The sequence below is a fragment of the Lipotes vexillifer genome, unplaced genomic scaffold (genome assembly GCF_000442215.2).
Source record: "Lipotes vexillifer unplaced genomic scaffold, Lipotes_vexillifer_v1.1 scaffold250, whole genome shotgun sequence".
NCBI classification, from domain to species: domain Eukaryota; kingdom Metazoa; phylum Chordata; class Mammalia; order Artiodactyla; family Lipotidae; genus Lipotes; species Lipotes vexillifer.
Window position 1 is genome coordinate 1 of NW_006785198.1, and position 26,800 is coordinate 26,800.

General features: G+C 34.7%; 1 protein-coding gene across 1 annotated transcript in view; it reads left to right on the plus strand.

Annotated features, from left to right (window-relative positions):
- Positions 1-599: 599 nt before the first annotated feature.
- The window catches only part of PRKACB (protein kinase cAMP-activated catalytic subunit beta), a gene marked incomplete at its 5' end in the record, with an annotated part of 35,147 nt that continues 8,946 nt past the window's right edge, over positions 600-26,800 (plus strand). Inside the window, 6 exons of the mRNA XM_007457243.1 lie at positions 600-704; positions 1,714-1,796; positions 4,580-4,706; positions 5,629-5,724; positions 8,687-8,809; positions 26,458-26,622. Coding sequence (XP_007457305.1) covers positions 600-704; positions 1,714-1,796; positions 4,580-4,706; positions 5,629-5,724; positions 8,687-8,809; positions 26,458-26,622 — 699 coding nt within the window. The remainder of the gene's footprint in view (positions 705-1,713; positions 1,797-4,579; positions 4,707-5,628; positions 5,725-8,686; positions 8,810-26,457; positions 26,623-26,800) is intronic.

The following is a 26,800-nucleotide window of genomic DNA, read 5'->3' on the forward strand; positions in this document are numbered from 1 at the left end:
TTTCCCTACTATGTACCTGATTGATTAGACAATCCAGTGGAAGCTTGATTAATCCTATATGACCTTATTTGTTATAAAGACATAGTCATTTTTGTCAATATTTTGTGGCTCTGCAAATGTTCTTGTATTTATTCAGGTATTATGAAATTAACAGATTGTTCATTTTTACCTCCTGTTTTTTAGTTATTGACTTTTCCTCAATCTTTAATTTTCTTGCTTATCTTCTCAAGATTTAAAATCAGTACCTACTTATTACAGTAATTTGTGCCAGCTCTTTTAGTGGACTATAAGTCATTAGGACCTAAGTATTTTCACATATTAATTTTTTAAGTAATTTATTATGAGTCCCTTTTTTCTTAGCTCTTGCTTCTTTACTGAAAATTATAGTTAACCTTCTGAAGACCAAGTTTTAAACTTCTGTTAGGTTTTTCATTTGAGTCTGATAAGCCTAGTTGGTAGTTATTATTATTATCCTTATCTAAGCTAGCAATTTTGTTTATCCAAGTTCATTATGATATGGAAAACTTTTTTTTCTTTTAAAATTATAACAACTTTTAAATTTTGTTCAAATACATAAATATATCTTTTTTTTTTGTCAATTACAGGTTGTTAAACTGAAGCAAATAGAGCACACTTTGAATGAGAAAAGAATATTACAGGCAGTGAATTTTCCTTTTCTTGTTCGACTGGAGTATTCTTTTAAGGTAAATTTTACTTCTATCTAAATGAGATATTTTCAACTTCATATTTTTTAAATTACAAAGCTATAATAGGATTCTAATCTATATGATAAACCTGGAGAAAATGAATAAACAAAAAAGTAATATATTTAGATTTTATGTAACTAAGTCCTATTGTGCTTAAAAACTTAGGTGACATTTGAAAGGGTTTTGATTCTTATTGAGGAAATTGTTAGTTAATGTGTAATTAACTTTGTTAATGTGTAATTTTTCATGAAATGGTATTATAAAATCAAGTATTTTAATTTATCAAAATTCATAGTGACATCTTATTAAGCAAATCTTACACTCATACTAATGAATACACCCACATACCTTCTTCTCTTGAACCTTTGCTGCTGCAGTCTCACTGTTGTCTTTTACTTAGTAATTTGTGCTCTAGCCTTTTCATTTATTTGAAGCAGAACAATCTTTGGCCCTCTGCTCAAGCACCTCATAAAGTTGCACAAGGTTTGTTCTTTAAGTTGGCAGCTTTTCAGCTTTTTGGAATGATACTTGGTATCTCTCTACCAATTGATTAATATGGAACATTTTAGCCTTTTTCCTTTTTCCTCCTTTATCTGTGTATTTAGGATGATGTTAAAAATCGTTAATCTCTCTGACCTAATTTAGTGCATAAAATGTAAATATTCTTACTAACTTTTTCAAATTGTTTTTTAACTTTTGCTTACACTATAGCATTACGTCATTGCCACAGTGTTTAAGTGTTCAAGAGTTAAGTGTTCCCTGCGAGAGCAGGAACAGCAAAAATCCCAGACTAATCTGTGGCAAGAGTACCATGGGGAAAAAAATAAGTGCCCCAGTGTAGAAAAGTTACAGCCTTTTCCATTTATTCTCTATTTCCCAATGTTAGTAATGTATCAGATTTTTTAATTTGTCTTTTTCTAATTGAACATGGTGTTATCTTAAAATATTTCCGTGCAAAATAATGTTTCATAATTTTGATTTATTTATCCTTTTTATTTGTTCATAGGATAATTCTAATTTATACATGGTTATGGAATATGTCCCTGGTGGTGAAATGTTTTCACATCTAAGAAGAATTGGAAGGTTCAGGTAACTAACACTTTACACTCCTCAAATCTTTATATGCTGTGTGTTTGTTTTAAACCAAACTTTTAAGTCATTGTCAATGTTAAAAATTTATTTCATTTAATTTAGTAATATTTTAGCTATATGAAGAGTTACATGGAAACATTAATAAGAGGCCACATCATACTGAGTTTTAAAAATTAAATAAAAGCACCATGATAGCAGTATAAATATTCTAGCATTGGTATGTATCATGAGGGTCCATTATTTGAAGAATATCCAGATATTGCAAAAATTTATTGAATTTAGACCAGTGTTTACTGAATAAATATTAATAATACATCTCTGGGGAAGAGGTCTGTGTAAGGATGAAGATAAGAAAGAAATATATAGAAAAGATAATCACTGGTATCATAGTCATAAAATTATGAAAGTTTGTTTTGCACAAATTTATTCTCCTTAACGTTGTTGCCATGTTGAGTTTTAAACATATATATGTAATTTAAAAGGAGTTTGTACCTTGTCATTAGGTTATTACTAATAAGGTCACACAGTTATTAAAAGAGTTTATACATTTTGTTAACTTTACCTGTGTGTAATAGTTTGTAAGCTTCTACTATTCATTTAAAATCACTATTAGAATGAAGCTGAAACCAAAAGCAGGTCCAGCTTTGTTCAATATACTGTATATTGACATTAATTAAAACATCAGTATGAATTCAAACAAGACTGTAGATGGTAATTCAATTCATGAAAACATGATGGTAGACTTGGATTACCATGTGATCATATTCAGTAATGGGCCAGAATGAGAGTTATTTTAGTTACCTGAGGCCTAAACCAAAATTCATTTATTGACCTAATATGTATAGGACACCTAATATATGTCAGGCACTGTGCTGATACAGAGTAACTTCTCTTTAATGATTTTTTTTTTTAACTTCCTGTTGTCCTCTCCTACACTCCTTGTCCAGGCAGGTCCAGAATTCTCATATTGCCCTATGATAATTTAGAGTTTTACACTGAATTACCACACCTTAACCTGTCTTCAAAAAATATTTTATCCATTTTCTGTGATTATTTCATTTCTTTGCAACTCCCCACACTCTTATTTCTTTAATACTTAACTTGATACTAAGAGGAAAGCAAGTTGATTGACATAATTCACACACAGACATTGTCATTTCTAACCTTTCACACATACTATTTATATACTTGAAAGGTTTCTAACTCCCACCTTAGAAACTTTGAGGCAACAGGAAGACTGAGTTATTGTTGAGCATGGTTCTAATCAGAATCAATGGAGTCATTACGATTCTCTACTTAAATAGTAAGTGTCTAGACTTAAAGCTGCTACAGCATTAAATGTTCCTTATAGAATATTTTGCTCTGACCTTTCAACAGTTTGATTAAAGATCTATGTAATGTTTGTGTACCTCCAATCAAACACCAATGTGGAGATAAACATAAAATGCTGAGTGCATCTTATGTTTATGATGATAAGATGATAAATGCATCTTATATTAATGGGTGTATGAAGAAAATGAGAGGGGACTTCCCAGGTCAAACGTTTCCAAAATTAGGGATAAATATTTCAATGACCTGGATGATTCTTCTAATCTCCCTTTACAGTATTCTCATTCCTTGTCATAGGACATATGGTATACCTTGTAACAGTGTCATGATAGGGCTGGAACTGGAAGGATATTGTAAAATATTGCCACAAAAGTGTTTTTCTTCACATATTCATTCATTTAACAAATATTTGCTGAGCGCTTGGTGTGTATCAGGCTAGGACCTTGGAAATACAGTGAGTGACAAGCAAAAGGAGTAACATGTACAATCTCTTTTTAGAATTCCTATTTTTGGTGCTACCAGATCAAACTCATGCCAACCATCTTGAGGGAAATTCTATTCATAGTTAAGGTTGTTCATTGAGGACACAAATCTGAAAGTCATTGCAATATATCAGGAAGATTAGAAGAATTCAGTGTATACACTACAAGATGAAATAGAAACTCAAACTAGAAAACAGTACATCCTTTTGGAGTAATACCCAGAATGTGGCATCAAAATTACCATAATCTATCAGTTAATCTAACCTGTGTATCCAGAACTGTGTGTATTTACCTAAATATACAGATTATACCTATGTTCAGGTATCTGTATAAATATGCATAGTAGAAGATTTGGAAATTTAGATACCAGGATTGAATCTGGTTTCTGAATGGGATTATTGGTATCTTTATTCTTCATTAATATTTTATGGCTCTTTTTCTATAATGAGCGTATGTCACTTTTGTAATAGTAACAGCCTGTAATAGTTACAGCTCTTTTTCTATAATGAGCATATGTCACTTTTGTAATAGTAACAGCCTGGGTAAAATGGCATAAATCTGAAGATTAATGCAGAAATTCTTTAAGTACTTGAAATTTATGAGAAAGGTAGATGAGATGAAGCCTATCAGCAATAGCAATTGCCCTGACAGATAATCTAACTGGTGCTTTTCAGTCATTCTCAATGTCTTCTAACATGGCCAATAATAATTTAAATTACAATGACAATCTGAGAGTTAAGTTTTCTTCAACATATGCTGCCCACTAAGTGTATCAAAGCATTATTTGAAGATGATTTATAGATTTAGTAAATATTTGGAAACTAACATGTTTCTTGACATATGTTTAAAAGAAAAAAAAATTTTTTGGCTCCCAAAATGCCTCTACCTCATGTTATTTTTTTTGTATAATCTACTAATTACTATATGTTAACCCATTTTACTGAAAATCAATGTTTTGTTTCTTTGTAGTGAACCCCATGCACGGTTCTATGCAGCTCAGATAGTGCTAACATTCGAGTACCTCCATTCACTAGACCTCATCTACAGAGATCTAAAACCTGAAAATCTCTTAATTGACCATCAAGGTTATATCCAGGTATGACTTGAACACATTATATATAATGTATTTGAGAAATACTAGGTAAGAAGTTGTATGTATTTAACCACAACTACCAATATTGGATTCTTTTTTTTTCTTTGAGGGAGACAGTTCTTCCTAACAGTTTAAATTGAGCTCACAGTTCTGTTGCTATTACAAAGAACCAAAAGTTCCATCAAAGATGGAACCTGTTTCTATCTCCCTTAGTCTATAGTTGTAAACTGATTTCAGGCTCCTGCGTAAAGAAATAATAGCTAAATTTGTGAGTACTCACTTAGTGCCAGGCATTATTCTAAGTGTTTTTACATGTATCACCTCTTTTAATTCTGATAACACTTTGAAATGTAAATACTATTGTTATCCTCATTTTAAGGTTAATGAAACTAAGGAACAGCAAGGTCACACACGTAGAGTCATAATTGAACCCCGTCAGCCTGTCCCAAGAGTCCATGCTTTTTAACACTACAGTGCAGCTACCAAAGGAGGCCCAGCTACCAATAATGGACTGGTGGTAGTGTTTTCTTTCCATTTGTACTATTAATAGAATGAGAGCATTCCTTTTTACACAGTTATTAAGATTCTCCCAGTGATGCTTTTGCACTTCTGAGGATGTAATTAAGGGCAGAGGACAATGCTGGACTTAAGGAACACTCCTAGCACTGCTTCATTTTTATTAAAACTATTTTTTTTTTTTTTTTGGTTCATTTGTTTCTTTGTTTGTGTCAGGGAAAGGTTCTCCAGCATGGGTTGCTTTAACCTTTATTCACTAAACAGTGCCTTCTTGGATTAGTCTCAATTACATTGACTTAATTTTTTTCATGGTGTTAATTTTAACTCTGATTTTTAACTTTCAACTTAGGTACAGTAGTACATTTATTATGAAATAATAAATGTTTACAAGTTTTTTTGTCTTTTATAGGTCACAGACTTTGGGTTTGCCAAAAGAGTTAAAGGCAGAACTTGGACATTATGTGGCACTCCAGAATATTTGGCTCCAGAAATAATTCTCAGCAAGGTATATTTATAATGTAGTTATGTAAGAAGTAGAAATATAAAGCATGCCTCACTGTGGACTTTTATAAAAAAAAAAGTTTATTGATCTAAATTTACATGTTTTATCTAAATATGAATTTAAATCTATTTGTTCATAATTACTAAAAAGTAATTATTTAGAGTCTACCACTAATCCCATAAACTGGTTATTTTAACTCTGAATCTGAGATAATTAGTATGAATAAATCTGACCTCTAGACCCATGTTTTGAAGCCAAAAGCATAGCCTATTCATAATTATTCCCAATACAGGAGGGTGAGGAGGCCCTTGCTCTGGGTTACACCAAGAGGCAAACTAAAGATGACATGGACTAGTTGTCAGTTCTTCCTTTGTTTCAACTTTACCACTTAAAAAAAATGTATGTGAATTATATTTTAAATTTTTAGTTTAAAAATAGGACTATTATAGCAATTGAATAGTTATAGTCTTATTGAATACAGTTCTGCTTTTCTAAACAGTGCAAAATGTGGTGAGAGAAATTTTTAATCATATCACAAAGGATGATTTAACTTTTGTTTTCCTTTCTACTGCCATCCCTTGGTGGAGAAAGCTAGAAAGGAGAGACTGATAATAACTGGGCACAGGAGCCAGGAAAGAGAAAGGGATAACACAGATGCTTTGATATTTACACATTGAATAACTACCCCCTGAATCATTGAAATTTGGCTAACCTACAGAAGTATTAGAATAAAATAAAAGAATTCTTTCAGCTTTCCTCTCATTATCTTACATAATTTATATCATCTATAATTTTTACTCTTTTATAATCTAAATATCATTAACATATTTCTTCTTTAAGTACATTTAACAAATAATGATAACATAGTAGGGACCAAAACTTTAAAAACTGTATGTGTATATATATATGTGATAAAAGAAATAGCTATTCATTGTATGAAATTTGGAAAATATAGAAAAATATAAAGAAAGAATCAAAAAACCTATAATCTCACCATCCAGAGGTAGCCTTTTTAAAAAAACATTTTAATGTATTTTTCTATGCATGTTATCGTGAATGTACAGTTTTGTATTCAGCTTTTTCACTTGAATGATAATAAGCATGCAAATATAATTCTAATGGCTTATTTGAAAATGTACCATATTTTATTTTGCCATTCTTCTATTGGTGAGTATTTAGGTTATTTGGTTTTTTCGATTATAGATCACTGTGATAAACATCTTTGTACATAAAGCTTTTTCTATATTTTAAATTATTTTTTTAGGATAGATTCCTAGAAGTGGAATTACAGGGTCAGAGAGTATGAACATTTTTAAGGCTTTCAATACATGTTGCCAAAGCACTGTCCAAAAAGATTGTAACAAGTTTGCACTTCTCAGCAGTGTTTGAGAGTACCTGTTTCACCACACTTTCTCCAGCATTGGGTATTCTTGTTTTAAAAACCATTACTAATTTGATAGACAGTAAATGATATCTAATTATTTTAAGTCTTATGTCTGATTATTAGATTGTTTTAATGCTTAATAGCCATTTGGTATTTCTTTGTGTGTACAAATTATTAGTTCATGTCCTTTGCCCATTTTTCTATTATAATTTAGTTTTTCTTACTGATTTGTTTTAGTTTTCCATACCTAGGGTATTGAAAGCATCTGGAATACTTATGAACATTAGTACACAATCCAAGACATAGAAATCAGTTTGGTAAAAGGATCTGTTTCAACGTTACATGCTTTCATTATAGCAAAAAAACATGGTAATTACATTATTAATGAATTGAATTTAAAGAATTAAAGCAAAGTTGATGCCATTTCTATTAGCAAAACAAAGTGCTATTCCTATTTTACAAGTCTCTCTCTTTTTAAAAACACAGAAGCAGGAAATAAAAAATCTCTATATTATTATATTTTAGCCAATAATTTGAAAATTAAATAGTTTATAAGCTAAAATTTTGAAAAAAGGTTGGACTAGGGGGAGTGGCGAAGGTAATTAAAGGCTGTATCTGATGGCAGACCAAAAGATCTGGCAAGAACTCAGCTCATTTCCCTCCATGATCAAGTTGTTTTGTTTTTTTTTCATAATCTTTTGTGCCAGTTGACACTGATTATGGCTGATAACAAACTTTATATAAACATGTTAATATTTTATTCTTATTTATTTTCTTAGCAATACTTCTAAATCTTAATTTTAGTAGGCTTAACATGAAAAAAAAAAAAACCCAAATAAGAAACCTTAGAATTGTACATTTGGTTTGCAACACACTCTTTATACACATCATTTCCTTTCATTTGATGTAGTCCCCACAAAATCCCATGAATTAGTTATCTTTCTTATATACCTTTTAGAGATGAGAAACAAAACACTAGATGAATAAAGTATACTTAAATATTTACATTTATTATGTTCCACATTAAACTTTTAGCTTTCATAAGATCCTGTGAAGTGGATGGGATTATCCTGAGTATATTCACCCTCTTAACCCCAACAATATAGAATATTTTGAAGTCAACTCCACTGTTTATTATGAAGTACAATATCTACTCTTTCATTTTAAAGCTTTTGACCTTTCTAAGTATTCTCTAGAAAACCTGATTCATAATATTATGGAACTAGATTGGGCTTTAAGGGGTAATTTGGTCCAATTCCCTTCCTACTGTTGAGCAACAACTAACTTATCCCAATTAAACAGGTCATTTTTTATTGTCTTTAATATTCTTAATGATTTTAGGAAGAAGATTTAATAATATTTCCTAATATCCAATTTCAGTATCTGGAAATTTTCCCCTTTGTTTAATTCAAATCTGACCTGATACATTTTGTTTATTTTTTATTTTATCCTGAATTACTGCTCAGCAACTGCTTTTTAAAAATTTTCATATGCTTGAAGATCACTTTGAAATAATTTATGACTTCATTCTCCTCTGAGTGAATTAAGTAATAATTGACATTTGGTTTTGGTTTATCTTAGGGCTACAATAAGGCAGTGGATTGGTGGGCATTAGGAGTGTTAATCTATGAAATGGCAGCTGGCTACCCCCCATTCTTTGCAGACCAACCAATTCAGATTTATGAAAAGATTGTTTCCGGAAAGGTAAGTAATACAATTTATTATTCCTTTATTATTCATTATTTCTATAAATGAATTTTAAGCTTTGTAGATTGAAACCATTTGATGTCATCAGAATATTACCCTAAATTGGGAAAAAGACAGAAATATCCATAGTTGCTGCCCTTATATTTAGCAGCTTAAATGAGCAGCACTCATTTAAGATAGCGTAAATACTGAATCATTGAAGTCTTTTAAGTAAAAAAGGGCAATTTTACAAACATATTAGCAAAATAATAAAGCAGTTTCCATTATTAGCATTTTTATCACTTGTAAAACACAGGATCATAGCCCTAATTCTTCCATATTCCTTCAAATAAATAAAAATTGTTAGTTATTTCATGTGGGTATCTGCTTGGAGAGAAGTTTTAGGGGCTGTTTTTATTTGCCGTTGCTTTTTTAGGAGAGACTTGTTTGAATTATGTCAAACATTACAAAATTGGAAGTAGACATAGAATAGATAAGCCTTTTTAAGATGGGAATTCATAGAAATGATGTAAACAGTTTTTCATGTTAATGTGATTATAATTGCCATTGATCTTTAGCAAATATGAAAATAACATTAATTCTTCTTGAATATGAGTAGATATACTATAAGTCAGAGTATTTTACATTTTGTAATTACTCCATAAACCTTTCTTCTTTTGCATTTATAATCCCTAATTTTGTTTCCAAGAGTATTTTGTTTAAAGTCAGTCATTCACTCTTGCCATAACTCATGCATTAGATCCTTTTTAAAAATACTGCAGTCAGTTTTAATAGAGATGAGCCTGATTCAGTAGGCTTTCAAAAATTCCCAGAAGGCCTTCTATGCATTTATGACAGAGTTCATGGGAAGGGATAGTTTCCTTATATTTCCTTATTTTTCCTTTTCCTACATGTGGTGTGCTCTATTAGTTTGTTTTTGTTTATTTGTTTGTTTTTGATCATATAACATCAGTCTTGACATGACATTCCCTGAGATGTGATATAGTTGACTTTTTTGTATTTTGTGAAAGGCAGAGATAAGCCTAATCAACCTAAAGAATCTGGAAGGAGATAGAAGAAAAATCTGTTTCTTTATATCTCAGCCAGATTCATGTTCTATATTTCGTATGAAAGCTGACCCTTAGCATTCATGAACTTAAAATTTATAATGTCACCTATTCAGAAGTACCTTCAATGTCCATAATATAATAATTTATCTTTTTTACTAAGACCCAAATTTAAATAGCTGGATGGAACAAGACACCAATAGAATGAGTCTCTCCAGCCACCTAGAACCCACATCTCAACAGTGTTGTTCCATATGTCATAGTGCATATGCAGTCTACAGGGATCACAGGATTTTCAGTTATATTTTACTGTATTTTATGGGAGGAAGTTTTATATTATGGCAGGTTCACAAACTAGGGGACTAACTAAAGAATGCATAATTCAGCTATGTCAAAGGTAAAAAATAAATACCTCTTACAGCTAACTAAGCTAGGTTTTGGAAAGATTCACACTAAAGTAATATAGAAAGGCAGACGAAGTATTGATATTTAGGTAATTAAGTATTACTACTGTCCCTGCTACATTTGTAGATCTCTAAGCTTCAGGTTTCTTATCTTTGTCATTGTTTTCACCCAGCAGAATATTAAAGTCAAAGTAAGAGAACTTTTGAGATGAACAAAACAAAAAATCAAGAAAAATTAATAGATAAGGCAGTGATTTATTTTTTAAGAATTTGAGAAGTGATTATATAAAATCTCAAGAGAAAATAAGGCCAAAGGTCATATGAAGAATAATGAGAGGACTAAAATACTTTTAAATAACTGAATGGGAGAAACATATTTTACTAGTACAAAGACTAAGAATGCAGAAATTATAGTAATAGTTCCAAATAATTTAATTACAGTTAATTACAGAGTTCCTGAATCTTTACTATATTGCTTTTATTTATACTTAATTTCATAGGAGGAATCAAATTTTCTGACAAGGATGCTGTCATAACTAAATTTTATTTACTTAGAAAAATTGTTTTAGCTAAAACAAATATATCTTCATCTGTATGAATTGGCCTCTGTTTGCCAATCATTGTACATTGTGTAATTTTTTTTTGGCTACTTATGAATATGTTTTTATTTCATATCAAACATTAACATTTAGAATCCAATGGTAGCACACGGTTTAAATTTAAATCTGCATAAATTCTAAAATTGTAACAGTTTAAATCCTGGTCACCTTAGAAGAGAAGAGTAGCAACATAAAATTTTATCATATCACAATATCTGATTTTTTTCCTTTATTTATTAGAAATACGATAGGGTGTTTGGTGTACTATTGTTTTTAACTAAAGGTGCCAGATTCTCTCTCCCCATATTGGATGTAAAGTTTTCATTCCTTCTTCTCTTTAGGCATTTAAAGTAGAACTCGTGAAAACAAAATAATTGTTATTAAGTGATCTCTAGGATCTGTATTATTTGAATGTAAAATCATATTCACATTTCCCAATAAAACCATCTGTTTCAGCACTCAAATCCAAACTAGAAGTTATCTCTACCCACATTACAGAGTATTATTTTCTCTCTAGTTAGTAGCTAAAATTCAAATTGGAGACGAACTTGTTTTCAAATTTTTTAATTGTTCAAGTCATTGAAAATCCACTTTTGGTCTTACAGATCCTGTATTTGTATTTAAATTTTTTAATGGTTTTAATGATATCAAATAACATTTAAAAATATACTTTGCATTCAGAATTTTTTTCTTTTTTTAAAAAGCATGGTATTTGGGCTTCCCTGGTGGCGCAGCGATTGAGCGTCCGCCTGACGATGCAGGGCACACGGGTTCGTGCCACGGTCCGGGAGGATCCCACATGCCTCGGAGCGGCTGGGCCCGTGAGCCATGGCCGCTGAGCCTGCGCTCCGCAATGGGAGAGGCCACAACAGTGAGAGGCCCGCGTACCGCAAAAAAAAGCCACAACAGCGAGAGGCCCGCGGACCGCAAAAAAAAAAAAAAAAAAAAAAAAAAAAAAAAGCATGGTATTTTATGCAACAATATTTTATGTTGATTATATTTTTGGAAACCATGTTATAAAGATTATAGGTATCATTGACTTATCAAAGTTAAATGAAATGTGTTTAATGAAGTGATTAATTCACTAAAGTACATATATTTGAATGTTAGATTTTTACGTTCATTCTCTATTTAAATATTTTAATTTAAACTGGTATTTATAAATGCACAGAAAGATGATCAATCAGCTTGTTAGATCCTCTCCTACACATATTTTGCCTTTAAAAAAAACAGAGGAGGTGGTATTTATTTATTTATTTTTATTGGGGCATAGTTGTTTTACAGTGTTGTGTTAGTTTCTACTGTATAGCGAAGTGCATTTCCCTGTGCTATACAGCAAGTTCTTATTATTTATCTATTTTATACATATTAGTGTATATATGTCAATCTCAATCTCCCAATTCATCCCACCACCCATGCCCCCTGCTTCCCCCACTTGGTGTCCATACGTTTGTTCTCTACATCTGTGTCTCTTTTTCTGCCTAGCAAACTAGTTCATCTGTACCATTTTTCTAGATTCCACATATATGCATTAATATACGATATTTGCTTTTCTCTTTCAGACTTAACTTCACTCTGTATGACACTCTCTAGGTCCATCCATGTCTCTATAAATAACCCAATTTTGTTCCTTTTTATGGCTAAGTAATATTCCATTGTATATATGTATCACATCTTCTTTATATATTTGTCTGTTGATGGACATTTAGCTTGTTTCCATGACCTGGCTATTGTAAATAATGCTGCAATGAATATTGGGGTGCATGTGTTTTTTTGAATTGTGGTTTTCTCTGGGTATGTGCCCAGTCGTGGGATTGTTGGATCATATGGTAATTCTATTTTTAGTTTCTTCAGGAACCTCCATACTGTTCTCCATAGTGGCTGTATCAATTTACCTTCCCACTAACAGTGCAAGAGGTTTCCCTTTTCTCCACACCCTCTCTGCATTTATTGTTTGTAGACTTTCTGATGATCCCCATTCTAATCAGTGTGAGGTGATACCTCGTTGTAGTTTTGACTTGCATTTCTCTAATAATTAGTGATGTTGAGCATCTTTTCCTGTGCCTCTTGGCCATCTGTATGTCTTTGGAGAAGTGTCTATTTAGATCTCCCACCCACTTTTTGATTGGGTTGTTTGTTTTTTTGATATTGATCTGCATGAACTGTTTATATATTTTGGAGATTAATCCTTTGCCCGTTGATTCGTTTGCAAATATTTTCTCCCATTCTGGGGGTTGTCTTTTTGTCTTATTTATGGTTTTCTTTGCAGTGCAAAAGCTTTTGTTTCATTAGGTCCCATTTGTTTATATTTGTTTTTATTTCCATTACGCTAGGAGGTGGGTCAAAAAAGATCTTGCTGTGATTTATGTCAGAGTGTTCTTCCTATGCTTTCCTCTTAAGAGTTTTATAGCGTCTGGTCTTACATTGAGATCTTTAATCCATTTTGAGTTTATTTTTGTGTATGGTGTTAGGGAGTGTTCTAATTTCATTCTTTTACATGTAGCTGTCCAGTTTTCCCAGCACCACTTATTGAAGAGACTGTCTTTTCTCCATTGTATATTCTTGCCTCCTTTGTCATAGATTAGTTGACCATAGGTGCGTGGGTTTATCTCTGGGCTTTCTATCCTGTTCCATTGATCTATATTTCTGTTTTCGTGCCAATACCATATTGTCTTGATTACTGTAGCTTTTTCTGCATCTATTGAGATGATTATATGGTTTTTATCCTTCAGTCTGTTAGTATGGTGTGTCACATTGATTGATTTATGTATATTGAAGAATCCTTGCATCCCTGGGATAAATGCCACTTGATCATGGTGTATGATCCTTTTAATGTGTTGTTGGATTCTGTTTGCTAGTATTTTGTTGAAGATTTTTGCATCTATATCCATCAGTGACATTGGTCTGTAATTTCCTTTTTTTGTAGTATCTTTGTATGGTTTTGGTATCAGGGTGATGATGGCCTCGTAGAATGGGAGTGTTCCTTACACTGCAAATTTTTGGAAGATTTTGAGAAGGATGGGTGTTAGCTCTTCTCGAAATGTTTGATAGAATTCACCTGTGAAGCCATCTGGTCCTGGACTTTTGTTTATTGGAAGATTTTTAATCACAGTTTCAATTTCAGTACTTGTGATTGGTCTGTTCATAATTTCTCTTTCTTCTTGGTTCAGTCTCTCAAGGTTGTACTTTTCTAAGAATTTGTCCATTTCTTCCAGGTTGCCCATTTTATTGGCATATTGTTGCTTGTAGTAGTCTCTTAGGATGCTTTGTATTTCTGCACTGTCCGTTGTAGCTTCTCCTTTTTCATTTCTAGTTTTATTGATTTGCATCCTCTCCCTCTTTTTTTTTTTTTAACATCTTTATTGGGGTATAATTGCTTTACAATGGTGTGTTAGTTTCTGCTTTATAACAAAGTGAATCAGTTATACATATACATATGTTCCCATATCTCTTCCCTCTTGCGTCTCCCTCCCTCCCACGCTCCCTCCCTCTTTTTCTTGATGAGCCTGGATAAAGGTTTATCAGTTCTGTTTATCTTCTCAAGGAACCAGCTTTTAGTTTCATTGATCTTTGCTATTGTTTTCTTCATTTCTATTTGATTTATTTCTGATCTTATTTTTATGATTTCTTTCCTTCTGCTAACTTTGGGTTTTGTTTGTTCTCCTTTCTCTAGTTCCTTTAGGTGTAAGGTTAGATTGTTTATTTGAGATTTTTCTGGTTTCTTGAGGTAGGACTGTATTGCTATAGCCTTCCCTCTTCGAACTGCTTTTGCTGCATCCCATAGGTTTTGTGTCATTGTTTTCATTGTCATTTGTCTCTAGGTATTTTTTTATTTCCTCTTTGATTTCTTCAGTTCTCTCTTGGTTATTTATTTAGTAAAGTATTTTTTAGCCTCCGTGTGTTTGTGTTTTTTACATTTTTTGTTTTTCCTATAATTTATTTCTAATCTCATAGCATTGTGGTTGGAAAAGATGCTTGATATGATTTCAGTTTTCGTAAATTTACCAGTGCTTGATTTGTGACCCAAGATGTGATCTATTCTGGAGAATGTTCCATGTGCACTTGAGAAGAAAGTGTAATCTTCTGTTTTCGGGCGGAATGTCCTATAAATATCAATTAAACCTATCTGGTCTATTGTGTCATTTAAAGCCTGTGTTTCCTTTTTTATTTTCATTTTGGATGATTTTTCCATTGGTGAAAGTAGGCTGTTAAAGTCCCCTAGGATGATTCTGTTACTGTTGATTTCCCATTTTGTGGCTGTTAGCATTTGCCTATGTATTGAGGTGCTCCTATGTTGGGTGCATAAATATTTACAATTGTTATATCTTCTTCTTGGATTGATTCCGTGATTATTATGTTGTCTCCTTCTTTGTCTCTTGTCATAGTCTTTATTTTAAAGTCTATTTTGTCTTATATGAGAATTGCTACTCCAGCTTTCTTTTGATTTCCATTTGCATGGAATATCTATTTCCGTCCCCTCACTTTCAGTCTGTATGTGTTCCTAGGTCTGAAGTGGGTCTCTTATAGACAGCGTATATACAGGTTTTGTTTTTGTATCCATTCAGCCAGTCTGTCTTTTGGTTGGAGTGTGTAATCTATTCACATTTAAGGTAATTATTGATATGTATGTTCCTATTACCATTTTCTTAATTGTTTTGGGTTTGTTTTTGTAGGTCCTTTTCTTCTCTTGTGTGTCCGACTTAGAGAAGATTCTTTAGCATTTGTTGTAGAGCTGGTTTGGTGGTGAATTCTCTTAGCTATTGCTTGTCTGTAAAGCTGTTGATTTCTCTGTTGAATCTGAATGAGATTCTTGCTGGGTAGAGTATTCTTGGTTGTAGGTTGTTCCCTTTCATCACTTTAAATATATCATACCACTCCCTTCTGGCTTGCAGAATTTCTGCTGATAAATCAGCGGTTAAATGTATGGAGTTACCTTGCATGCTATTTGTCTGTTTTTCCTTGTTTATTTTAATATTTTTCTTTGTCTTTAATTTTTTTCAGTTTGATTACTATGTGTCTCGGCTTGTTTCTCCTTGGGTTTATCCTGCCTGGGACTCTCTGTGCTTCCTGGACTTGGGTGGCTATTTCCTTTCCCATGTTAGGGAAGTTTTCTACTATAATCTCATTAGGTAAGCTTTCTACTATAGTCTCTTCAAATATTTTCTTGGGTCCTTTCTCTCTTTTCCTTCTGGAATCCCTATAATGTGAATGTTGGTGCATTTAATGTTGTCCCAGAGTCTTTTAGGCTGTCTTCATTTCTTTTCATTCTTTTTTCTTTATTCTGTTCCGCAGCAGTGATTTCCACCATTGTGTCTTCCAGGTCACTTATCCATTCTTCTGCCTCAGTTATTCTGCTGTTGATTCCTTCTAGTGTATTTTTCATTTCAGTTATTGTATTGTTCATCTCTGTTTGTTTGTTCTTTAATTCTTCTAGGTCTTTGTTAAACATTTCTTGCATCTTCTTGATCCTTGCCTCCATTCTTTTTCCAAGGGCCTCAATCATCTTCACTATCATTATTCTGAATTTTCTGGAAAGTTGCCTATCTCCACTTCATTTAGTCGTTTTTCTCAGGTTTTAACTTGTTCCTTCATCTGGGACATAGTCCTCTGCCTTTTCATTTTGTCTATCTTTCTGTGTTTGTGGTTTCATTCTGCAGGCTGCAGGATTGTAGTTCTTCTTGCTTTTGCTGTCTGCCCTCTGGTGGTTGAGGCTATCTAAGAGGCTTGTGCAACCTTCCAGATGGGAGGGACTGGTAGTGGGTAGAGCTGGGCATCCCTCTGGTGGGCAGAGCTCAGTATAACTTTAATCCACTTGTCTGCTGATGGGTGGGGCTGGGTTCCCTCCCTGTTGGCTGTTTGGCCTGAGGCGACCCAGCACTGCTGCCTACACACTCTTTGGTAGGGCTAATGGCGGACTCCAGGAGGGCTGACTCCAATGAGTACTTCCCAAACTGCTGCTGCCAGTGTCCTTGTCCCTGCAGTGAGCCACAGCCACTCCACCCCACCCCCCGCAGGAGACCCTCCAACACTAGCAGGTAGGTCTGGTTTTGTCTCCTATGGGGTCACTCCTCCTTCCCCCTGGGTCCTGGTGCACACACTATTTTGTGTCTGCCTTCCAAGAATGGAGTCTCTGTTTCCCCCAGTCCTGTCGAAGTCCTGCAATCAAACCCCATTGGCCTTCAAGTCTGATTCTCTGAGGATTCCTCCTCCCATTGCCAGACCCCCAGGTTGGGAAGTCAGAGCCTGGGGCTCAGAACCTTCACTCCAGTGTGTGGACTTCTGTGGTATAATTGTTATCCAATTGAAAGTCACCAACCCAGCAGTTTTGGGATTTGATTTTACTGTGATTGCGCCCCTCCTACCATCTCATTGCAGCTCTCCTTTGTCTTGGATATGGGGTATCTTTCTTGGTGAGCTCCAGTGTCTTTCTGTCAATGATTGTTCAGTAGTTAGTTGTGATTCCAGTGCTCTCGCAAGAGGGAGTTGGAGGTGGTATTTAAATGTCAAATTATTCATGCAATATTGAGATTCAGGTTTAGAAATGCATAGTTAACAGAAAAGTCTTATAATTCCCACATTAACTGTGCCTCATCCTAGCAATACATATGCTGAGTTTCTGTATATAGTCTTTAAATTTAATACTTCAGTGCCATATACTCTATACAAGAATCAGTTATGGATTCCACAGCAACTCTATCTGGCTACATTACTCTTGTTAATACAAAAGTTAACGTTGTATTCAAAAATGACATTTGCAAATAAGGTGGCAGGCAAGTAACAGCTGTGTGGAAACCTTAAAGTTAGAGTTTTTTGTTTTTTGGGTTTTTTTGTGGTATGCAGGCCTCTCACTGTCGCGGCCTCTCCTGTTGCAGAGCACAAGCTCCAGACGCACAGGCTCAGCGGCCATGGCTTACGGGCCCAGCCGCTCCGCGGCATGTGGGATCTTCCCGGACCGGGTTATGAACTCACGTCCACTGCATCGGCAGGCGGACTCTCAACCACCAGGGAAGCCCTAAAGTTAGAGTTTTTGACTTACGTAATTAAAAAAAATTCTTAGCTCCATTATGTATGAAGTAAATATTATTCCATTTTTAATGAGCACCAAAAATGTACAAGGAGACACTATACAAAATATAAAGTTGTAAACATATGTATACACAGAATGATCCAAGAGTGAGTTAATTTTTTTTGTGTGTGTGGTATGTGGGTTTCTCACTGTTATGGCCCCTCCCGTTGCAGAGTACAGGCTCCGGACGCTCAGGCCCAGCGGCCACGGCTCACGGGCCCAGCCGCTCCGTGGCATGTGTGATCCTCCTGGACCAGGGCACGAACCCACGTCCCCTGCATCGGCAGGCGGACTCTCAACCACTGCGCCACCAGGGAAGCCCCCAAGAGTCAGTTAATTTTTTCCTGAAGAGCAATCCACATTCACATGAAGTGTAGTTGATTAGCAGCCAGATGGTATTCCCTTCTATGTCCAAGGTCCCCAAGACCATTCCCAGGTTAGGTGATTCACTAGGAAGACTCACAAAATTCAGCATATAGTAATACTCAAGGAATGAATACCTTTCATTGTAACAAGTACCTTACAAGAAAGTTTATAAACTAAAATCAGCAAAGGCAAAAGTCACATGGGGTAATGTCCAGCACAAACTTTCAAGAGTCCTCTCCCAAAGGAGTCAAAAAGGATGCTTCATTCCTCCAGCAACAAATTTGGCAACATGGATGAAATGTTATCTATCGGGGAAGCACAGTAAAGACTCAGTGCCCAAGGGTTTTATTGGGATTACATACACACCCTCTACCTAACACATAGCAAAATCCCAGACTCCCAGAACAAAAACAGATGTTCAGCATAAACCATATTATTTGTACCAACAGTCTAGGTACAGTGAGCCACTCATGTCATTTAAGGAAGTTTCTTTTCAATGTCTGGTACTTTGAATCACCATTCCCATTCCCAGATACCTGCCGTTTGCCAAACTCGCAGGCAGGCCTTCCTAAAGGGTAGCAGTCTCAGGCCTGCTATATTTTCTCTTTTTTGTGTATTCCTAAGTAATATACACATATACAGATCTACCACTACACTTTTTCTAAGGCACCATTGTTAATGCTTTTGGAGAAATTAAAATGCCATTTTCAATTTGGCATGGCTACAGTTAAAGGGACTTAACAGCATGCACGAGTTATTTTCATGAAGTACAAAAGCAGTTATGCCATTTACATAAAATCCAGGGCCGTGTTTTAACACCTTGCTGTGGACATTTAAAATTCTTCTTAATACCTGCTTTGAGACAGTCCTTACCTTAGGGGTCCTATGGGCAAATGATTCCAACTTGTTTTGCAGGGGATAGAATGAGGATGGGGTGGGTAATAACCTTTTGCAACTATCTGAATTCATTATGTCTATGCACTGTTTCTGCATAGGTAAGAACAGATCAGAGAGCCCACAATCATGGTACTAATATTTATAAGTATTTTGTTAATGTCCTAGATGTTTCTTTTTACAGATAGGATCCAGGTTGATTAAACTTTCCCTGAGTCCTATGAGGCAGTGTGGAACTTAGCACCATATCTATTAGGAACGCTAATGTATGAAAAGTTGTTATGTGTTTTGAAAAATTAACTAATGTATATGCTCAGTTTTTCTAGATAATTTTTTTACTGGGATGGTAGATTTCTTGAACTGTACTAATTTAGAGGAGGATTTCTCAAAATTTATTCCAGTATGCATGTGGACAGAAGTTAACAGATTATTTACTGTATGCAAACTCTTTTTTTTTTTTTTTTAAACAATTTTCAACGTATTTATTTTTTTAATTAATTTTTATTTATTTTTGCTGTGTTGGGTCTTTGTTTCTGTGCGAGGGCTTCCTCTAGCTGTGGCAAGTGGGGGCCACTCTTCATCGCGGTGCGCGGGCCTCTCACTATCGCGGCCTCTCTCGCTGCGGAGCACAGGCTCCAGACGCGCAGGCTCAGCAGTTGTGGCTCACGGGCCCAGTTGCTCCGCGGCACGTGGGATCCTCCCAGACCAGGGCTCGAACCCGTGTCCCCTGCGTTAGCAGGCAGATTCCCAACCGCTGCGCCACCAGGGAAGCCCTGCAAACTCTTTTGAGTCATTTAAGCCCAGTAAATTTTACCCTGATGCATAAAAGATAATATTACTGGTTGAACAATCTTTTCCTCTATAAATTGCAGAAGAATAGTGGTAAATTTTTTCTCTTCTTCAATCAAAGATCAACTTTGTAATTTCTGTGATTAAGCTGAGTGTAGACAAACTTGATTTTGGTCTTATTTTATTTCTAAAGTTAAAAAAGAGTCAGTGAATTTAAATCACCCAGTATGGATACTATAATAACATGCACTGATTTGCTTTCTGGATGTAACTTCTTAAATTTTTAGAAAGTAATAGTTACTCCTAAAACTAAAATGTACAAGACTTTATAATCAGTGCTGAAAGCAGAACAATATTCTGTTTGCTTAATTCAGAGTAAATTTCACAGTTGTTTTAACATACTATGTAATATAATCTGACAAAGTTATTTAAGGTATCAGCTATATTCACAATTCTGTCCTTATAAAACGGTTATGGCTGTCCATTTTCTCCCTGCCTCTATCAAATTTAAGAACCTTAGGAAAAGAAGAGAGTGTTTATTGTACAAATTTAACAGGTGGAGCATGAGACAGGAAGAAAAGAGGAACCTCTTACACTCTCCAATGACTTTTCTAGCACAAGTGCCCTTGGGTAATCTGGAAACATAATGATAGATATTGCTGACTTCCAGGTTCCTTCTTTGATTCAGAAATTCAACTTCAGTTCATTAAAATATTATCCTAATGAAAAGACTTAAAAATGAAACATGTGTTGAATTAGTGCCTGCAAGATGCAAGGCAGTTTCACAGGGAGTTCCCTGGCAGTCCAGTGGTTAGGACTTGGTGCTTTCACTGCCGTGGGCCTGGGTTCAATCCCTGGTTGGGGAACTAAGATTAAGATCTCATAAGCTGCATGGCACAGCCAAAAAAAAAAAAAAGGCCGTTTCATAAAAGTTAACTAATTTCTTTTCATACCTGCCAGATGAAATATACTCTTATCATTTTATAGATGAGGTAAGTGAGAGTCAGAAAGATAAAAGAGTTAGCCCTAAAGCATAGAGAATGTATGTAACTGGAGTTGGGATTGGAACCCAGATATTCTTTCTACTAAAGAAATAGCTTAGTAGAATTTTTAAGATGACAAGAATGTTCCATTTTACTTAATTTAACTCCCTTATCCTATGTGTAGGTAAATCAAGGCTCAGAATTGCCCAAAGATAAAAGCTAGTTTGTGGCAAAAAGAGAAGCAGAATCTAGTTCAGTGGTTCATTCATTACTCCTTTACTTGGCTTCAGTGACTTTTCATAATCTTAGTTTTATTCCTGAATTACTCATCTTTCCTTCTAAATCTCTTTGGCTTGATCCTCTTCTTTCTCTGCATTTCTTCCATTGGTGGTCTTATTCTCGTTATGACTTTTAATGCTAGCTGACAGCTCCCAAATTCATTTTTTCCATCCATACGTGACTCATTGAGTTGCAGACTTTTGTATCCAACTTTCTACCTGAAATCTCCACTCAGCGGTCTAATAAATATCTCAAATTCAACCTAAAACTGACAGATTTTTCTTTTCCGTAGCTAATCTGTTCTTCCCACCATCTTTCCCATCTCAGTTGATGGTAACATTATCCTTTCAGCTACTTTCAGTTACTTAAGACAAAACACCCTGGAGTCCTCATTCTGTATTTGATGCACAGGAAAACCATTTTGGCTCTGTCTTTAAAATATATGCAGAATTCAACTACTTCTTACCACCTTCACTGATACTGCTCTCTAACATTAAGTCAGATCCTGTTACTCCTTTCAGAACTTTGCAGTGATTCCTCATTTTCTTCAGAGTAAAAAAAATAAAACCTTACAAAGCAAGGTTTTGTCAGGATAACAACATTTTTAAAGGGTCACTCTTGTTGCTAAGTTTCTTTCTCACTAGAATATAAACACTGTGGAGGCAGGAATCTTTGTCTCCCTTTGGTTTACTACTCTATCCCAAGCACATCAGTGCCTAGCACATAGATAGTATTGAATCAGTGTTTGTTGAATTTAAGTTCATGCATTCATTAAATATTTATTAAGCTCATGGTATATGACAGACCAGTGCTGGATACAGCAAATCAGCTGTGGTCTCTGCCTTCATGAAGCTTTCATGAAATAGATGCCCATCCTCAGAGATACTGATTCTGTTGGTCTTCTGTGTATTCCAAACATCTGTATTTTTAAAATTATTACAGATGATTTTGATACACATGATGTTAAAAGCTTGTTGTGTGTGTCTGTACCTCACTGTAGAAATAGATTTATTCTCAAGAATATATCATTAGGAAACTCAGAAGTAACTTGGTCTCTAAGGGTTGAAAAACATTCCTAAACAGGAAATATTAGGGGAAAGAAGACCCAATAAACACTCTAGGGAGTACATATTGCACAAACACCTCTTTCATGTTAAATAATGCCAGTTTCCAATAACCTTAGCACTCACCTCTACTGGTTGAATGGGGTTAGACTGTCTCTTTTCCATATCTAGCTCTTTACAACTGTTTTCACATTATTTGCCCTATCATATATTTTGTGCTATCATGGACTGCAGAAACATGTAGGAGTCAAAAGAATTAAGTTATTTTCCCAACAATGAAATTATCTGAGTTGGTAGTCTCACTGAAGCTAGGGTTCCTTATCTTTCTTTAAAAAAAAAAAAAAAAAAGAAGGTTCCTCATCTTTAAAATGAAGGTTTAGACTAAATTAAGCTCCCTCTAGCTGCAATATTCTAGAATTCTGATTTTACTTTTGACATCTACAGCAGTTATAATTGATAACAGTGATAGAAACAATACAGTATCAAAATTTGATACAGTTTTGAATCATCTCATTATAGAAGTCTTTGGTGTTTCCAGGTTAACATACTATAAATAAAGGTCTTGCATTTAAAACATAATTTCATTTATTTTCTAGTTTTTGCTAATTTCAGTTGATGAATCAACATAGCTCTTTGGAAAGTTCAGTCAACAAAGAAACTCCATTTCTGATTACAATCAATGGAAAAAATACTTTCACAATGGTTCTCATTATTTCCCCTCCAGTAGACTTTAAGGGTATGGCAGATTCCCATCATTAACATGGTTTACTATGGGAGTGTGGGCTACCTATCATAATCTCTGGGGAAGAAGAGGGTGTGATGTGGAGGTGAGGAGGACATGTCTAGAATTTGAAAAGATTCCCAAATGGTTCTGATATCTACCATCACAACCCTCTACCACCATTCCCCATTTGAGAATCACTGTTCTGGGGATTAACCAAATAAATGTTCTCATTAACTAATTCAAGACCATCACTGTATCTGCATTCCACATAAAAAACTACTTTATTCAGGTGTATATATTCTTTATCCATTGCATTGCATATTACCTGAATTCAGAAGATAGTTTATATGTAGTACATCACTGTCTGCCATTCCGAACATCATGAAGTGGAGAATAACTGACACATTATATTGAACAGTTCATGCAAACTCTATTCTAAATGAAGGTAAGTATACTTCAAATAAGTTATTTCTTTGGAATCTAAACAAAATTAGAATATAACCATTGTATAAATAATCGTGGTATTTTTCAAGTGGACAGTGTGTCTTTAAATACCCTATATTCTCTAGTTTTTACTCCAAGTAGGATAAATGAGGAAATGTGCAGCAAGTATTTTTAAGATGAAATTTTCATTCTTTTATAAGGTTCCTGACAACAACCTGAAGCTAGAGTATATAGCCTGGAGTTGGAGAGCCTGGTTTGCAATTATAGCCCTACCACTTATTATCTCTGCAATCCTGGGCCAATTACTTAATCTCTGTAGGTTTTAACTGCATCACCTGTAAAGTGGGGATAATAATCGTATTTACCTCGGTGTTATGTTCTGGATTTTATGAGCCAGTGAATATAAACTGTTTGGCATAGTGCCTAACTTCTAATAAGCCATTTTGTCAAAAGCAAAAACTAGAGAGGGTGGTAGTTCACATCGTTTTTTTTTTTTTTTTAGAACATAAAACCTCTAATAATCTGTAATAATATAGGCTTTGCAAAAATGAAGTTTTTTTAGTTGCTAATATGAGTTGACCCCAAACCTTCAACCTTCAAATAATCTTTGTTTGCTTGACACAATACTACTTTTCCTCTGGTATGATGATGACTTAGTTTATTACTTACACTAAAATTGTTTTTTGATCTGTCACTAGCAGAAAAAATAAAACTTCTGCATAAATAGTAAATAGTGTTACAAATAGTGCTTCTCAAGCTTTCATGTACAGATGAATTACTTGGAGATGGAAGCTCAGATTTTCAGGCCCAATACCATTAACATCTGAGATAAGGCCCAGTTATCTGCATTATCATCCTCTACTTCCCAGTTGATTTAGATGAAAGTGGTCCCTAGGACCACACTTTGAGAAATATTTATTCACAGAATAGCATGAGAGTGGCAATCAGAAGACTATGGTTATGAATCTAGCATTGCCATAGATTTCTAGCTTTGCATCCTAATGATTTAACTTCTGCTTTGAGAACATGAGAACGTATGTCAAGTATGTTGAACTTTTGCAAAGTCAGAATATAAATTAAGAAGTTCTATATGTTTGAAGACAATGTAATAAAGAGCAAAATTCATGAGGCTGGGAACTGTAAGACAAGATTTCTCGTCCCAGCTCTGCTACTTTATAGTGTAATGATTGGGTAAGGTATATAATGTCTCTGAAATCTTAGTTTCTCCATCTTTAGAACAGAGTTAATACCATATTCACCAAGTATGTCATATCCAACTAGGATGTAAGTACCAAGAAATCAGACTTTGTTTTTGCTCACTGTTGTATATTCAGCACCTAGAATGCCTGGTACATAGTAGGTACTCAATAGGTAATTGTGGAATGGATGAAGTATATTATTTGAAGTGATCTAATAAATCCTGGGAATAGAAACACAAAAATAGCGTAGTACCTTCCCTCCAGAAGCTCACAGTCTGGGCGAGACAGACATGCACAAATACTTCAGCATAGTTAAATGAATGAGTGCACTGTGAAGATCACCTGAGGTAAGGTAATGATGCACAGTGCAAGTTATAAGGTGATGGTGGCACTTGTAGAGAACAAAAGAAAGAATGCAAGTTCAGAAATGGATCTGTTAACCCTTTAAAGCATTTCTTCAGAGATTTATGGTCAGTTTGAAGTTAAGGCCATGATAATCCAGAGAATAATGTTTGTATTTAGTGAAGGTGGGAACATGAAATGGGACCTACAAGTGCACGATAGGAAAATGGGATTAAAATGGAAGTGCACATGCTCACACACATGTAGATATATGCACATACATACCTGTGTGTGTGATGGGGAAGAGGGCAGTGGAAATGATTGAACACAAGTTGAAAAGGATAGTGGAGAGGTGGTAGTAATGAAGGAAGAGTAAGGAGACATAGATGCAGCTGTTTCTTCTTATCATCCTTTAGTAGTACTCATTTTAATTTAATTTTTCAGTACCCATATTAATGATAGGGTGAAAACTGGGAGTTAGGTTGGAGTAGATAGAGGAGAAGAATGTGTGTAAACAAAACAAAAAGTAGACCTAGGTCTCCGATGACTGGTACTTAATTTTATTCATTACTTGATATATAACATCTTCAGTTATTTGGGGTTTTTCTGTTTGTTTTTAAGCCTGGGGGCCAGTCAACTAATTGTAAAGTCTTCACAGTTTAGAAAGTGGAAAAATGCTTTTAAACCAATCTAAATCATTTTTTGCACTATTGCATAATAGCAGAATTATTTTTAAAAGTCACTCATAAGTAAAAGAAAAGTAGTTTCCTATGCTATGAAAGGCAGTGTGGATTTTTATAAACATTTTTAGACTTCCTTTTTGATCATCTCTTTCAAAAATGTACATACTGATATCTTTCATATGGTGTTTTTTCTATTTAAATTGCAAGTTTAAATTTGTATGTTGCTAAGACACAAGATTTATCATGTGGGATCCAAGGGGTCTCTCTTGAAGATGGGTAAACCTTTTGACGTTGCTGGAAAAGTTCTGTAGTTATGCACATTTTTCTGGAGAGGGGCCCATGTTCTTAAAGAGAGTCCATGACCAAAACAAGGCCCTAAGAGAACAGTTTTAATTCATTGACTCAGTTCTCTTTTTAAAAGACTACTATGAAGACTGAAGTGTGTAGTTAAAAGTATCTGAAGGTCATCACTACATTTTTTTTTTTTTTTTTGCGGTACGCGGGCCTCTCCCTGTTGTGGCCTCTCCCGTTGCGGAGCACAGGCTCCGGACGCGCAGGCTCAGCGGCCATGGCTCACGGGCCCAGCTGCTCCGCGGCATGTGGGATCTTCCCGGACCGGGGCATGAACCCGTGTCCCCTGCATCTGCAGGCGGACTCTCAACCACTGCGCCATCAGGGAAGCCCCCATATTTTTGTTTATATAATGATCTATCACCTCAAAAATTTTTGGAATGTGTGTTTTACCACATGGTCTGTTTTGCAGGTTCGATTCCCTTCTCACTTCAGTTCAGATCTCAAGGACCTTCTAAGGAACCTGCTGCAGGTGGACCTGACGAAGCGATTTGGAAATCTAAAGAATGGTGTGAGTGATATAAAAACTCACAAGTGGTTTGCCACAACTGATTGGATTGCTATTTACCAGAGGAAGGTGAGCCTTTTCTTTCTTTAATTTAAAAGCTTTTTAAAAGTTGCTGTTTGAATTATATGTAGTAGAGGTATCTTTAACTTAACACATGGTTTTATTTTTTTTTACCTTTTGAATTAATCTTATGCAGGACTTAAAGAACCTTTATAGCCCACAACTTAAAAATGAGTTTTCTCCTTGA